The sequence below is a fragment of the Ixodes scapularis genome, unplaced genomic scaffold (assembly GCF_016920785.2).
Source record: "Ixodes scapularis isolate PalLabHiFi unplaced genomic scaffold, ASM1692078v2 PGA_scaffold1__304_contigs__length_218370807, whole genome shotgun sequence".
Lineage (NCBI taxonomy): Eukaryota > Metazoa > Arthropoda > Arachnida > Ixodida > Ixodidae > Ixodes > Ixodes scapularis.
The window spans coordinates 209,819,838-209,836,373 of record NW_024609846.1 but is presented as its reverse complement, the minus strand read 5'-3'; the positions used below and the strand labels follow the sequence as shown (position 1 = coordinate 209,836,373).

Genomic DNA, 16,536 nt, shown 5'->3' with positions numbered 1-16,536 from the left:
AGTTTCACAGTAAAATGACCACGGCCAAAGTCATAAGCAGCAGAGCCAATCGGGAGTCGTGAGGCTTGGAGACATTGAACTCTCCAAACTTGAACTTCAAAGAAATTCTAAATCTACTAATTTCTCAAACTTGAACTTAATACAAAATTTTAAAATGTCAAACACAAACTTCGAGAAACCTTTGAAGCTAAGCCTTGCCAATTCAAACCTCAGCGAAGGTAAAAAAAATCAACACTTTTGAACTCCTTTTTTGAGAGATTAACAACATCTCTGAAAAGAGATGTTGCTATTTTTTGGTAATATAGACATAACGACATTCTAAGCAGCTTTGTAAGCATCCACCAGGTGCACTCTGGTAATCGTTTTAGTACTTGCTTTGAAGAAATATTTCGAGACCTTCTGAACGAAAAGTTGGGTGTCCCTGTGGTGTTGCCAAAACACTGGTGACATTTAGACAATAACAAGAGCCAGGATTTCATTTTGATACCCCTTGAGCATGCTGACAAAGGACTGGGAGCACAGCATCTGTCCTTCACAGACCACACTCCGGTGGGGTTTGTGATAGATTTTTCGTTCTTTTTATCATGTACTTTTTTATTTTTGTTTTGTTTTATTATTTTATTTTTATTATTTATTTATTTGTTTCGTTATTTATTTATTATTGTATTATTTTTATTCACAAATTTTATTATTTATTTATTTGTTTATTTATTTACAGAAATCCCTCGTTACAACGAAATAGCTTTTTTCAAATTATCGCTTTTATCAAAGTTCAACATGGTCCTGACCGAAATGCACGCATTTCGAACCGGATTATTTTAAATGTATTGGCAGCCGACCATGCTTATTACGAAGGCCGCGGTGCCAAAAGCATGCAAGCCTACACGGAGGCGCACGAAGACCCTCGCGTTCCCTCCCTCTTCTCCCCTGAGGCATACGGCAAACTGGGAAAACACTATACTACAAGAAAATGGAGCAAATGGGTGACGGAGGGCAGCACACGCACAGCGCTGCTTCCGATGCCGATACAGGCAGGGAGCAGCGGGAGCAGCATCCACATTCCGACGCTAGTCACAGTGCCCGCGGCCAACCCTGCCAGACTCCCGTCGGAATCGGGTCAAGGGAGCGATGGAGCTGGGTGGAGCCGATGAAGCCCTAAGGAGATTATCCCCAGCGTCCCTTTGGGAGCCCTCGACGTGCGCGCCTGTGGTGTACACGCACACGTGCATCATTTGTTTACTGAAAGATGCTTAGATCTACCAGGTTGAAATAAAAGTGGCCGGTCCAAGTTCGAAATCACCAAAGTATTCGACATTCCGGCATCGGCTGTTCGACACTGTCCAGCATTTTGCAGAACAGGCAAGGCATAATGGAAAGGTTTGAGAAGTTTCTCATGCAAGAGAAAGCACGCCCGCGACCCGGAGACGAAAGATCGCCAGCTGCTTTGCGCACGTTGGATTTCCTCTTGCAAGCCCGCTTGCCTATCTGGCGCACGATTTTCAGAGCTGCAACGTTATCTACAGGAATGTGTGAAAACATGCTGGCAGAGCCATCGAGGATAGCTGACATGTTCGTGCTTGTCGATGCAGACATTCCTGTTGTTGCTCCTGCCACGGATGCTGCGAGCATAGACCTTGCATGCGGCCAGGGTAAACATGAAGCAACGTCGGAGAGGCACCTTGGGAAACGCCGACGACTGTGGAGACGCGAAACATCCTACGGCTGCTTCGAAACAAAGTGGAGTGCAGCGAAGGTAACAGTGTTCTTGCAATGCCTGGAGCGGTTCAAGGAGAACTGATGCCCAGATAAAATTATTGGCTAACACCACTTAAATATTTTTTCACTCGGCAAAGCTGCCGCTTGTTGTTCGTAACCAAGGTTTGTTTGGTTAAATATACGTCAGCATGTTCCTCAGTGTTCCCGTCCACCTTCAAGGCTCCTGGCACTGTTTTTTTGGCTCTATCACTGTTATCGAATTACCGCTTATATCAAATTTGTTTTCCCGTCCCATTGACTTTGTTATAACGAGGAATTACTGTATTTATTATATTAAATACCTCTAAAGCCTCGAGAGGGGCATTACATAGAGGGCGGTTACGTGTAATGTTTACATAGTCGCACAATATTGTGAAAAAGAAAAACAAATATAAAAAGGGACACAGAATCACGCTAAACAGAACTTAACGAAGAATAGCATGGCTCATGGTCACGCACACAGGCATCTCAATCGTGCAGGTGCTGCTCAAGAACAAAAAAATAAACACAAAGCTATTGTCATGACTATGATTCATGCAATAATGCCACAAAAGCGTCATGGTTTCTGGTGACAGCAATTTCGCTTGACAGCCCATTCCAGTCAGCCATAGCTTGTAGTACCGGGGAGAATTCACACAAGTTAGTTCTGGTGAAGAGAATATGATCTTTGTCTGTTTTCACGCAAATAAAATCATTTTCTCTTTCAGAGCAGCTGCGCTGGGCAACTCAGTGGCTATAGCATTGGACTGCCACCACACCTACCCAGGCCCAAGCTTTGCTGGGGCAACTTTCTTATGTTGATGTTCCATGGACCTCTGTAAGCAGCTTTATACATAACCTTAACGTCATGTAGGACTCCCACCTATGACGCTCATTCATGGCACTTGTTTGTGACAATTTTCACGATGAAAAGGACTCATTAAACGAATTTTGTGTTAAAATAAAACGAGGACAAAATTACAAAATATAAGAGTACAGAGCGTTCCAAGATCATTTCATTCCACATGGCTCTCTCTTGAAAACCTCCTTCTAAATTCGCAATGCGTTTGTCGTCCACGGTTGGTACCTTGAGGCTCTCAATCCACTTGAGAGTGGAACTGTAGAGCAGGAGGGTCGGGATAGAGTCTGCAGTCTCCAGTGCCGCCATCTTGGTCTCCAGAGACATCGAGAGATTCAGGTTCTGAGAACGGAACGCTCGGTAGCTGTCATGCTCCTGTAAGAAAGCGTGCCACACCCTTTACCGGAGGAAGCCACCTGTGCTAAAGCCGGTGACTTGCCAAGCTCGTTTTGTTGCGTCACAGTTTCAAACATCCCGCCTAGACACATTAATAGACTTCCCTCTGCAAAACACACTAAGACACCACAAGCTGAAGTTAACTGGCAAATTATATTAGGTAGAATACTTATCTCTGTTTCTTACATATGTATTTTATTAGCCATCCACGAAAAAGAAGGCCTTAGTTTCATGGGAAAAACTCTTTACCTACAGCTTCAGTTTTTTGTGTAGACCCCGAACACAGCACTCACTGAACAGCCCGCATGGCTGATCCTTTCTTTGGCACTTGCACTTCTCGTCCAGTTTCATTCTTTTATTGTGTGGGGATTCCTATGGTCTCCCTTCCCCGATGGCTGTGATAACGGCCGCGGGTCGGAACACTCGGCCTCCTTCGCCGTGAGCTCCGACCCCTTCGTGAGACGGAGGGCCGCCTGGCTTGGGGGGCTCTCCTCTCACTCTCCCTCTCGGGGGGACCGATTTCCGTTGCCCCGCTCGGATGCAGATCACTGCTGACAAGCGAGGAGGTTTCGCCTCTTGTTTTCCCGCTTTCGGGAAAGGGACTCGTCCAGGTGACCGCGAAAGAGATAGGACGTGTGTCGGCGACTTCTCCGAAGCTTTCCCCGGTCTTGGCTATCCGGAACCTTGCGTCTGGCCAGGTAAGGACCTTTTCTTACCTTGCCGGCGCAGGGGGCATTTTGGATGGGGACATTGTAGTTCATTTTAAGAGTGTTCTAATAAATGCTCTTGTACTCTGTCCTTACTCTGGTACGTGTGTCTTCTCTTCCACTATATTCGAGAGAGTGAGACAAGGTAGTCTATCATTGGCACCGACGGAGGTAATTAATCAAACCGACCCGCGGTAATGTAGCCCTAAACATCGTCTACATTGCCGCGGAGATGTGGGGACCGTGGGCTACTAGGTTTGACGGCTCCTTTGAGATCGCCGCCGCTGTTGAGACAACCCTTTGGTTACTCTATCGGCACCTGTGTTAGTTGGTTGCTAGCGAAATCCCAAAATTGATAGATGGATGGTGACGTTTTTCAGGTATCTTGGCCATGCATGTACTCCCTACAGAGTTGGGCAGTATCGCGATACAAATGTATCGCGATAGTATTTCAGAAATACAATTTGTATCTGTATTTCTGTATCGCGATACATTTTTTTCACCAGTATCTGTATTCCTGTATCGAAATACATTTTGAATGTTCCCTTGTATCGCGATACAATCAGGGTGAAATGTATTTCGTTACATATCTTGAGAAATACTCTCCCCCCCCCCCTCCAAAAAGAAAAGTCCAAACACAATTTTTTTTTTTTACTTTTAAGGGCACCAAGGTCAAGGAGATGCTGGGGCATTGTTACCATGCTGACAAAGGTTCCTTTTGATTCTGCAAACTATTTTTCTATGCGTCCTCTTCTCTCTTCTAAGAAGTGTTGCGTAATCGGGGACTCAAACCAGGTGGCGTGCCAGGAGTAGAGTCAGAGCACCTTCTGTTGCATGTCCTTAGGTAGGGATTTCCTGAGTCATTGTTTGCTGGCATCCGAAGCCCGCTGCTAATCGTCTCTCTTGCCTTAGCGTACGCAGTACACCCAGCCGGCAAAGCTGAGTCACAGTCCGTTGCAGCACGAGCCTGGCGGTGGTTGACTTGAAATAGTAGGATGACTCACGCAGTGAAGTTCAACACATATGTGAATGCGTCTGCGGCTGCACCCATAATATTGCACGGCTCAAGGGTATGTCATCAGCCGACGTGAAAGTGACCCGCTGCTCAGGTGATCTGAAACCCAGGAAGGAGGCCAGACGTGGCCTCGCTGTGCCGACCCAGACTTCGTACACCTGCGACTTGTCTCGAGCGCGGCGCTGTTTCTCGGAGAGCTCGCGCCTGTGCCAGCAATATCATGTCGCAATCCACGAGGTCTCTATTTGGAGTATGCAAGGCGAAACTTGAGTACTGCAATCCATGCGTCGGTGACGAAGGGTCAACAGGAAGGACCTTCACAACAGGGATGCCACCGTATCGTTTTTTCAACCGTAACTGAAGATAAGACATGTGTTCCAGGATGCTTCAGGTGGTCCACTATTCTCGAAAATTCCAAATGACACTGCCTGCACGATCTTCAACGAGGTAACCTACAACGAAAGTGTGTATTGTCCTTTCATACAGCAGCGTGGTAAAGTTTTATGTTCAAGGCCACACCTACAGATAAAAAATACCAGTTAATTCCACCGTGACGTCATGTAATAAATGTTGACAGGGGCGTCCTTATTTAACAGGGGCATGGTGACATTTTGATGGGATTTAGGATGACATGGAATTTGTTTAGAGGTCGAAGTCTTTTCGCATCCCTCGTCAGACAGACAGGGTGTCAGGAAAGAGACCGCGGTCAGTCCCTGATGGAACGTTTTTTGAGCCCATTGAAGACTCCTCGTCGTCTGAAATCACTACCTTCAAGACAAAGTGCCAAGCCTACGGGAAAGTAATTTCAGGATCAAAAACTTCCACTTCCAACTTCAAGCTTCACCTCATTTGGCATCTCAAACAAATTTGAAAAATGTATTGCAGTATCAGTATTTCTGTATCTGTATTTCTGCCCTCCGTAAAATGTATTCCTGTACTTGTATTTCCAAATACATTTTGCAGCTATTTAAAATGTATTTCCGATATGTATCGCGATACACTTTTACAGATATATTTCAGTATCAGTATTTTAGCTACTATTTTAATGTATCCCAGTACTATTTGTATTTCCAAATACATTTTTGAGTATTTCTGCCCAACCGTGACTCCCTAGAGGTTGGCGAATCTCGCCCTTGTGTTTACTGGCTATACCAAAGAGGGTCAATGAAAAATACAGAGTCCGTGTGAGGAAATAAACACAAGAAAAAAACAATGCCCCCTAACTAGAAGAAAAGTAAATCCTCAAAACACAGATTTCTACATCAACTTACGTGATGTCGACCTTGTTATTCGGGATTTGACATGATGCAGCCTCACCTAACATTTATAGAGGTCTGCTTGTCACTTTGCATTGCAACCAAAAGAAGAGAGACTTGCCTGGTTACTGGAGTATTCTGGGACCTTGTCAGGGGCACAGGGCATGATGCTGTGGTGGTCCTGAGGATTGCCCAGACAGAGCCAGTTGAACTTCATGCTGAAGAGGAAGAAGAGTACATACATTTACGTAACTCACTGATATAACAATTGGAAAACAATAAAAACGGCTGCATTTATGCGGGGCCTCGCTGAAGACTATGTCTGCGGGGCTTTACTGAAGACTAGTAGTATGTCAAAAAGCAGCTGGATTTCAATGTTTCTTCAATGGAGGCCATATTCAGTGATTAAATTGAAATAAAGCTCATCTCTTTAGTTCACTTTTGATTGTAGCAGAGCAAGCCAACTTTGCCTCTCTGTCCCTAAATAAGTGCTGTTCTCTCTTTGATGGTGTATCATTGGCACGACGAACACACTAAGTTTCAGTGGGCTGCCACCTCTGTTCAGCGATGTCCTTTTGAGTTTCAATCATTTTTCTTGCGAGGCATTCCAAAAATGACCGGAGCACTTCCAGCAAGTACTATAGGGCTTCTATCATAGACCCCTTTTGAAGGTGTGACCTCTGTCTGAAGCTGTGGAATCCCTGCACAATGGTGGACACAACTGCCGGCTCCTTGCATTCGATTACATCTCGGCTGCACCAGCCCTCGTGCAGCGGGAACACAAGCCAGAGCTACCTGCTCGCACTATACTTGCACATTTTACAGTGTCGGTTGGCAAAAACAATTGCATCGCATTTATTAACCATTATACTTTGCAAGTCTTCTCCCTGGAGCAGTGGTTGAGCGTCGGGCTCACATTCTTGGGGTACTCAGTTCGATTCCCCTTGGGGGATGAGCAGAATTCTGTTCTTTCTTCTCAAATCATTCACGTCTCCCTCTGCCGTGCATAAGCACTTGTTTCGTCTTACCGAGCAAACTTTTCCTGGAGGGTGCCAAAAGAAATGCTATTGAGTTTTAAAAAAACCCACTCACTTTACTTTGAGGTTTGGGATGTGCAGGAGCCTACTCTCGTTGTAGCGGGACGCTGTGTGCACATACATGTCCAGGTTGCCCTTCATAATGATCTTGCCTGTAACAAAGCACAAACATGTGGAGCAGAATCCTCAATACCTGCAACCCGCAACAGTTACAGGGCTGCCACCTAGGCACAAAGAACTTGAATAGCATTCATACTTAAGGAAGTCCATACTCTTAACTCCGTTTGTTAAATGGTAGAACTGTTCCGACATATCCTCAATGAACTCAAACTTCCACTTCCTCCCCCCAATCGGTCAGCTGCAAACATTTCCCCCATTCTCCTATCGAGAAAAGAATGTTTTAAGCTACTTTTAAAGCAATGTCTACTCCTACGAGTCACATTGCGTCAATGCCTAGCCTCGGTCAATCTTTACAGCGTCCATCAACATGCATATGGCATATTGGGAGGCAGTTGCACCCGGGTACCCTCGAGTAGTCTTTCTCAATCGTGAAAAGGCTGTGCAGTGTGGTACCACAGTTACAGAAATGCATCCTTGGTCAACGTGTCTGGTGTCCTATACTGCCCAAACACTGAAAGTGGTTTTGAAATAGCAACAAATCACGTCACAGGAGCCAGCATGTCACGCCGTCGGATGTCACAATTTTGACGGTTGGTCGTAAAAGTTACGGCGAAAGAGACGAGCAAACGCAAGTGTTACTGTTGTCCCAACTCGCAGCTGCTGAAACCTCCACGGACTGCCAAGATGGAGAGCCGACTACAGCAGAAATGGCGTCTGCCGCAACTACGCCCATCGCTGTGCCAGTGCCCGGATCGTGGCAGGTAACGGCATGATGCAAGGGCAATGTCACCAGGTGGAAATCGAGAGATTACAAACGAGGACGCGGTCCGGTCGGAGACGGATTCTGGCACCCTGGCGGTACCAACCATTTGTCCAGTCCACGATGGCGTCGGTCCAGGCCACCTCAAAGAGCTCGGTGTCGTTGTACGGATGGAGCGAGACGTGCTGCAGCATGGACAGCTGGCGGGCAGACACCGTGAGGCGGCCGTGCAGCAGCAGCCGGGCCTTGTCCCACCAGGCCAGGGGCGGGCTTAGGTCGGCCGAGGGGCGGTTCACCCGCTCCAGCGCCAGGTTCACCTGGGCCACCACGGGGTCCCAGCACGAGCCGTACGTCATGCTCAGGTAGCCCAGGTCTGCAGCGTAAGGAAGCACAACCCACTTTCTGCCTCGGTGTTGACAGGGCCCAGGTGCAAACTGCTGGGCTAGTTGGGTAAACTTGCTGAGGCCCATTCACGCACGTGGCACGCCAGTGAGATGCAGCAAATTGAGCGGTTTGTCTATGGCACCGAGTTAGCAGTGTCGTGTATGCGTGAACAGGTCAACATAAATAGTGATACGGACAAGAACAAGTAGAGGAAGAACTTTTACATGTCCATGTCCATGTCCACAGCGCTATTTGTGTTTTGATTTTCCATAGTTCAAAGAGAAATAGATGTGTTCGTGGCTCCATTTGGTGGGGCATGCGCTGCAAGCAAGAATGCGGGTTAACAGTGAACACTGAACACAAAGTCAAACTAAAGGGTACATTTATGTCTCATTTATCTACTAAGACATTTCTTTTGACGTCGTTTCACGGTCTCTAATAAGGAAATATAATTAAACTATTTCGATGAGTGACCCATGTTGATCAAATGGGAACGAAGGTTAGAAAGCCGCCAAAAGACAGAATTTGGTGGGGCCGGAATTTGAGCTCTCGGTCTCATCATTACTGTAACTAATGTCATGTTTCAGCGTCTTTTTAACCATCATTCCCAAGTGATCAGTGCCATTCAATCATCTGCATATTTTGATTATCTTACTTTCAGTTAACTTAATGTTTGCCAAGCCTAACTGTAAGACCAGAATTTCTTGTCCGAACAGTTTGGATTTGAACAAATAAAATGTGCAGCTGTCTTGTAGATGCAACATGCTGGTTACTAACATGACAAACAAAAAAAGGAAAAAAAAAGCTGGAAAATGTTAAGGGGACAGACCCTTGGGGAGGGTCAACTTTAGAACCTCTGGTTTAAAATTAATGAAACTTACAGGGTGGTCATGCTAGAGGGTGCATAACAAAATTTCAAGTCGGTTGGTTAAATGGGAAGGAAATAAGGGCAGCTTCTATCAGCAACACGCCTACATTGTTTAGTTAATCTATCGTCAGAAAACTATCACAATACTCAGGATTTTTATTCACTAGATATGTAGCAGAATGCCTAGGGGGTGTGGCTATGAAGATTTTTTGTAAAAAGTCATTTACTTCTATAAATTTTCTCTTCTGCAAAATTGGCCAACTTTCTGGCCTTCTGTGTCTTCGACTAAATGTCAACATTTAGTCGATTTCACATAGAAAAAGTGAAGAATGTGCCTTCCCTGTAATGCTATTATCAAACGATAGATTGACTAAATTGGAATTTATACCAAAAAGTGGAACGGAAAAAATATGTTCAAAGTGCTCCAAAGCCTCCCTTTTCTTTAGCTTCAGTGGACAGAAAATAACTTTTTTCAGTGGACAGAAAATAACTTTTCTGTCCACTGAAAAAAAATATGTTCAAAGTGCTCCAAAGCCTCCCTTTTCTTTAGCTTCAGTGGACAGAAAAAATTAACTATGCAGCGTAAACTAAGTAAACTTTCTGGGAATACTCTCTAGATGTTGATGGATGTAAATATGTCATTTTTCAAATCAATGTTTTTTGCAGAAGTTTTTTTTTCTGGGTAGTGACTCCCCTTAATAAACAATCTCGTGTTTTTGAAGGTCTTTTACCGCTATAAATAAGATGCAAAAGGAACAACCTTCCAATGATGAGCGATATACTACGAGCAATTGATCAAAGCGTGATGGTAAGGATGTCTACAGTTTGTACCCCAATCTGTTAAAATCTCAGGCTCAGCTCCCGCTTTGCAGTGCTAAGATTCTGCTGTAAGATTTTTAACTGACTAGGTCACTAGAGAAATTTTAAATTGAAGAATAAAAAGGAAATGATGTGAGACAATAAAACAATTGCTGCAAATTTTTTTTTAAGGCAAGGAACCAGTAAGTTGAAAGCAAAAGTGAAGTTTACATCACTCTCCCAGACACCCGACACATATTCACTATAGCATAAAAAGAAAGGAAGAACTATATTCAAAAACTGTTTGTGTTCTAACGATGCTTCCAAACATTACACAAACCTCACTCCATGCAGTGCCAGTTAATGTTCCAATATTCACACAGAACAACACTGAGAGGCAATCACTGCAAATCTACAGAAGGATCCCACAAATGAGAAGCCTGGAAAATGCTTCAACTACAATGCAAAAGCTGTTCTTATTCTAAACAAGTGGATTGTGGTGATAGCACATTTCACGAGACATGATTTGAGGCCCAATGTTATCCCTGCCTTGTAATTGGCTAGCTTCCTTCCAAAGACAGCAATGATTGGCTCCCCATTTGTCCCATGAAAAAGTAGACACATGGGGCTTTTCCACGAAAATAAACCTATGGCGCGTTACACTAACGCTTCGAACTCACTTTAGATAAGTGGTTCTCAAATGGGGGTCTTCTGGGTTCTTCTCGGGGTCCCTGAAGACTTAGACCGTCAGTTAAGCCGAGCACTAAAACTTTGTTTGATTGATGCTGGCTGCAACACAAAGCTAAATAAACGAAACCTTGTGCACTGAGTGAGTGTGGTTGATTATTCACTGCTTCAGGGCTGCAAAGTTGGTTTGCATGCATTTAGTTTTCTTAGAAGGGGTCACCGAAAAATGACTGGTTGAGAACCATTACTTTAGATGGTACGCAAAAATTGGTTTCCTAACCTATTGCACTGCAATCTGCTACAGAGGCACGACTAGGTGGTGGAAGCTTGGAGTGAAAACATCTGCGGTGTCTTGTCGGGGCAGCAGACAAAAATAGACCAAGGGACTGTTGGAGCTTGTTTATTTCAGGAATGTGACAAGCAACAGACCTGACTCGCACTATAGAAACTTGGTTGCCTAATACCCCTTCACTACACACAATAGCAGCACCGCCGCTATAGCCACAGCAGCACATGCCTGGAGGTTACTATGTAACATTATCAACAAATAAACTTGCCTCATCAAAAAAGAAAAAAACAAAAAAAAAACTGTTTTGGGCAATTTGTTGCGGCATTCACAGACGTTATCATGACTGTGCTCGTAATGTAAAGTTCTGAAAGTAGGGCAATTCATTCACTTCTCAAAAACAAACTGATTAGAAAAACAGATTTAAATCATTCATGACTCTCCATTTTTTGGTAGGCAGATGATAAATCAAGGCGTCACATACGCTCGTGTCTCCCATTGCCGCCATCTTTCGGCAACACATACAACTAGGTGAGCACGGTCACGACATCGTCTGGGGATGCCGCTGCAAATAGCCTGCAACAGGTTTTTCTTTATTTTTATTTTTTGAACGAGGTAAGTTCATCTATTGGTATTTTCACTCCAAGTTTCCACTACCTAGCCGCACCTCTGTTGAGAATCGCAGCGCAATACGGTGAAAAACTGATTTTTGCAGATCGTCTCAAGTCGTTAAGGCATTAGCGTACATGCGGTGTAGTCAGGTTAATAGAACAAGTTTCACTGAAGATACCAGACAGAGAGACGCATCAAGTGAAGGTGCGATACTTGCCCCAAGTGAGATCATGATAGAACTTGAGGGAAGACATGCTCCTTTCCACAGTCATGTTGGACCAGGGGTAACCCACTTCCACCACAGATGTGCGTTTGGCTGCAACATATTACATTCATGTTTGTGAACTCTGTGATTAATGTAGTGCAATGATGAACTCATAATATGGTAAATCAAGTAAGAGTTAAATCCATACTGGCAAAAAGGAGTAAAACAAAAAGTCAGTTTTGAAATTTAGTGAACAGTCATATGAACCTGTTTATTATTCAAAACATGGAACCTCAAAAATATTTTAAAATTTTGAAGCTGATCATGCTCTCTCTATGAATGCGCAGGCAGTTATCAGGCCCCTGTTTGAAGCCATCACACTTCAGCCTCACATTTGTCATAACAGCAAATGAGGGGACTACCTCAAAAGGGGACATGCTTCAGGAAAAAACTTCTTTATTATTTACAATAACTCAATGAAATTATTGCAGTTTGTAGTGCTTGATCTCCTTTTGTTATAAATCTGGTGTTAGTCTTGATAGAAGTTGTTCTTTTGTGTCTTGAGTGCAATGCACAAGAAAAAAAAAACATGCTCTTCCGCACACGGGGGGAATGGCAGCACACTCAAGAATACACAAGTAAAATGTGCTGATTTGCTCTTTTTGAGCCACTGAGTGCAATGAGCCACCAAAATAATATGTGTGAGACCTTTAATATTTTAAAATAATTGAAAATAACAAAAAACGGCTTTTTCAAAGGGCTAATAAAAGTTTTTTTTTTTTCTTTTTTAAGTTTTAATAAATAAAACATATATTCTTATCATGCCCTGATGGTTGCATTCTGCATATCCTAAAGCATATGCATGTCCAATTTGGTTGTGATGAAACAATATTAAGAACACAAATTCTTGTGCACAAACTGTAAAGTTGACTCAAAATTAGAAAAAAAAAGAAAAACATGTTCAAATATTATTATAGATTGTAATAATACTCGTTCATGGCGGAAAAAAAAATGTTTCATTAACTTTCCCTTAGAAATTTAAGCACACTCGGAAATGGCCCAAATTTATGCCTTTCTCGGTCACCGGGAAGTCTTCAAATGTGTATTTGAGCAATTTCACAATCATATTCAGTCCTTATTTTTTTATACAGAGATAGTGAAGATTCAAAAATAATAAAACAGCCTAAAACAAGAAATAATGCTTTTTTTCAAAACACTGCCGTTTTTTGGCCCGCATCTCCCCTTAATCAGTCGGATATCACCTTTTGCAAGGGGATACCCTCTATTCATACAATGTAATTTGGCTTGAAAATTTGAAGCTCTGATACCAAAGAAAACACTGCTAAATTTGTATTGCACAGGAACTAGTTTGGTATAATGCATCATGGTAGAAGGCTCAATCTAGTATGTAATTAATGCATATGTTTCCTTTACACTATATACTTGCTCAAGCAGAGCCTTTTATGTCTCCAGTTTAAAGAATAAACATGGTGAGGTATTTCTCGCAAAATTTCAGTACATCTTAATAATCTCACTGAGAACAAGCTTCAAAAATAAAAAAACATTCATATTAATGCAATAATTATTTCGAAGGTTAAAACAATCTTCAGAAAGCTAAAAAAAATTGTCAATTCATAAATTTATGGAAAGACAAATTCTTGCATACCGTAATATCCCGAAAGGTAGCCCACCCCTATTGTTGGCACGATTTGCTATTTTTTTTTTCTGAAACACGGAAAGATAGCCCACCTCTAGCAATTGCAGGGCCCTGGCCAATGGTGATTTCAGCAAAAACAGTGTCCCTTAACCATAGCGGGAGGTAAGCGAACATTGCTGACAGGAAAGGACAGTCGTCTGGTTCACTGCCCCTTCCTGCGATCACAAGTTTTGAGGGTCACAAAATCTGAAACTAGCATTTCTTTAACTTTTTTTTTATGCCACACCGAAAGTTGATTTACCCCTTGTTTTCCTCCGATTTGCTATCGAATTTAGGTGGGCTATCTCTCGGGGTATTACGGTATGCTGAGAGTACAAGACTCCCACTGCTACTAATATGATTTTATGAAGGGCAGTCTATTTCAGACTTTCAATATGCCACAAGTTTCTTTCAACTATTTTCAGTCATTTATTTACAAAATTTCCAGACTAGTAATTCAACACAGTTTACTATCAAATCTGGATTGCCATAGTAAACATATCGCTAAAAAATTATGTGAAAAAGAAAAAAAAAATCCTAGTGCCCAGCTTTGGATGCAAACTATATGGTGATGCATGTAGTGTTCATGTTGAAAAAAACTTAAAATTTTATACTGTGGTGATGTAGCGGACGTGAGGACAATCACACTGAAGGTGCCAATGGCCTGCGGCTGGATGTAGTATGATTAGATCATAGCTGCCACGTTACATAAACCAAATTCGCAATACTGTAAATTACTTGATTTTATATTACTTGACAATATTTCATGAATTTTGGGGAGTGCGGGTTTCGGGAACATTTCACGGGTACAAAATTTCACAAATGGGAGTGATATGTTATGTATGTATATGTAACCATGGGGTAATTGATATAATCGTGAGATAAAATTTGTGCAAAAAAAAAACAAAAACAACTAGAATGTTTAGATACTTCATTCGGACTTTGGCCAATTAACTGCGGAAATTAATCTCCGCCACCTATGAAACGATGAACAAAAAGTCATGCTTTCTTGAGCATGCTAGCTTTAATTAAAAAAATGAAACAAATCGAAGATTAAAGTGCCTCTCCACTCTCACGCTGCCTTTCAAGTGACGTCTTCTGGGGGATCACCTAATTTCCCGTAGATTTCTCTCTTCAGATACCGCTTCCTATGCAATTGTTGACTTTTTAAGGATTAGCATCGCCGAAGGTCGTAGCAAATGTTCGACACAAAAGACGGTTTGCCCCGGGGCTGACGGCGAGTACAGCAGCAGAGGGAGACAGGTTTTGTTGATTTTCGCAAATAATTTGTTTTTCCTTTGCGATTATGCAGCGGAATAGCAGTTTTTGAAGGCAAGGAGGCACATTTTTTAATGCTGAAAGCTTTAACTGTCTCATGGAGCGAGCTGATGTCATTAGTTTGAAGCGCAAAAATGGCTCCTAGTTTCCGTGATCCCAATAGAAACGATTCGCCTTCAATTCTATTGGCTGACGCGCGTCGACGGGGTTCCCATTGGCCGCTGAGAAATGGCCTCCGAGATCCCGAAGCGCGCTAGTACGCAGCAGACGACAAAGGGAGCGGACGAGCGGCTTGCATGCTTTCGCATTCACAACTCTTAAAAAATGCTTAGGTGTACTTCGAGCTTTCTGTCAATTGTGCCTAGATAAACAATATAAAAAATACAAACTGCAAATTCTTTTAACATTAAAATCGCTGCACTATCCCTTTATAGTAAATTTTCCAGAAAGACCATCTTTTATTATTCCAATCATTTCAATCAATCAATCAATCAGTTTATTTTTTCTTTCAAGGGGTACACACACCTCGAAATGGTACCTTGGTGCAAAAGGCGATCGTGTCGCCTGACTGGGCACCAAGGTCCAATGGGGGGGGGGGGAAGGGGGGCAAAATCCAGCAGCAACAGCAATTAAGGTTAAACTTCGACAAGAGAAAAAAATACTTATACAAGATATAACGGATACACACATACATACACTCAAGAGAAAATGGATGCATACATAAAATTGTAAAGAATGAATACTAGCACACATTGATGTTGTTTAACATTATCATAAAAACAAAGATTAAAAAGTAATATAAGACATCAAGAAAAAACGAAATAAATAAAAGTAAGAAAAGCACTTCGGTATAAACCATAAAAGTGAAGAAGCTAGAATACATTCCTAAATTCCCGGCACATATAAAAATAGCAATCTGGCATTGTCCACACAATAAAATTAAAATATAAACGTGATCGCAAGGTATACAAGATTTTTAATAAAAGCGGATGCACAAAAAATGCGGGTTAAAATTTAAAAAAAAATGTATTTCAACATATCTATAGAATTATCAACTCAGTGGCAATCAAAAAGGAGCGTAGACTTTTTTTAAATGTAGTTCGGTTTGTAGTAATTATGAAATTATTATTACCAACAGCATTTAAAAGCTGGGAAACCTGAAAATTGATCATTTGTTTTCCGTAGTTAGTCCTAATAGATGGTAGTCTGTATGTCCTTGTTGTCCTTAAGTTATATTCAGACAAATTTGCAGGAATGAGGTCAAAGCCGCTTATTCCGTTTCTATGAATAAGCTGCCCAAGCTTATAATGGTAAAGTTTAGAAAGTGGAAGGATATTTAATCTGTCAAATAGGCTTTCGGCTTCACTACAGTGATTCGAGTTGGTCATTATTCTTAACATACGTTTTTGTAAACTTACAAGTCCATTATAATTCGTTTTAACCGTGGTGCCCCAAACTAGTAAACAGTAGTAAAGTTTTTGATAAAAGAGGGTGTAGTATATCTGTACCTTCAACCATGTCGGTAGGAGGTCTTTTGTCTTATAAATTATTCCTATTGTTCTAGAGAGGTCACTTTTTATATGCTCAGTTTGCGTTGTCCAGGATAGTTTGTCATTAAACCATACCCCTAAGAATTTGCAATCAGTTATACGGTCTATAATGCAATTGTTTATTGTCAAACATGGCAGTTTATTGATCTTTTTATTTTTTGGCGTAAATAACATATACTTTGTTTTTGAAGCATTTAATTGCATTTTATTTATGTCGAGCCACCTGTTTAAATTGCATAGGTAGTTATTAGCTTCTTGTTCTATTTCATCTACGGAAGTACCAGAAAA

General features: G+C 42.2%; 1 protein-coding gene across 1 annotated transcript in view; it reads right to left on the bottom strand.

The window, feature by feature from the left end:
* LOC8039476 (protein KIAA0100) overlaps nt 1–16,536 on the bottom strand; it is a 113,959-nt gene that overhangs the window by 47,487 nt on the left and 49,936 nt on the right. The window contains exons 28-32 of the mRNA XM_029994568.4: nt 11,737–11,835; nt 7,991–8,257; nt 7,060–7,156; nt 6,089–6,185; nt 2,822–2,968 (exon numbers count right to left, since the gene is read on the bottom strand). Of these exons, the coding sequence (XP_029850428.2) occupies nt 2,822–2,968; nt 6,089–6,185; nt 7,060–7,156; nt 7,991–8,257; nt 11,737–11,835 (707 nt within the window). The remainder of the gene's footprint in view (nt 1–2,821; nt 2,969–6,088; nt 6,186–7,059; nt 7,157–7,990; nt 8,258–11,736; nt 11,836–16,536) is intronic.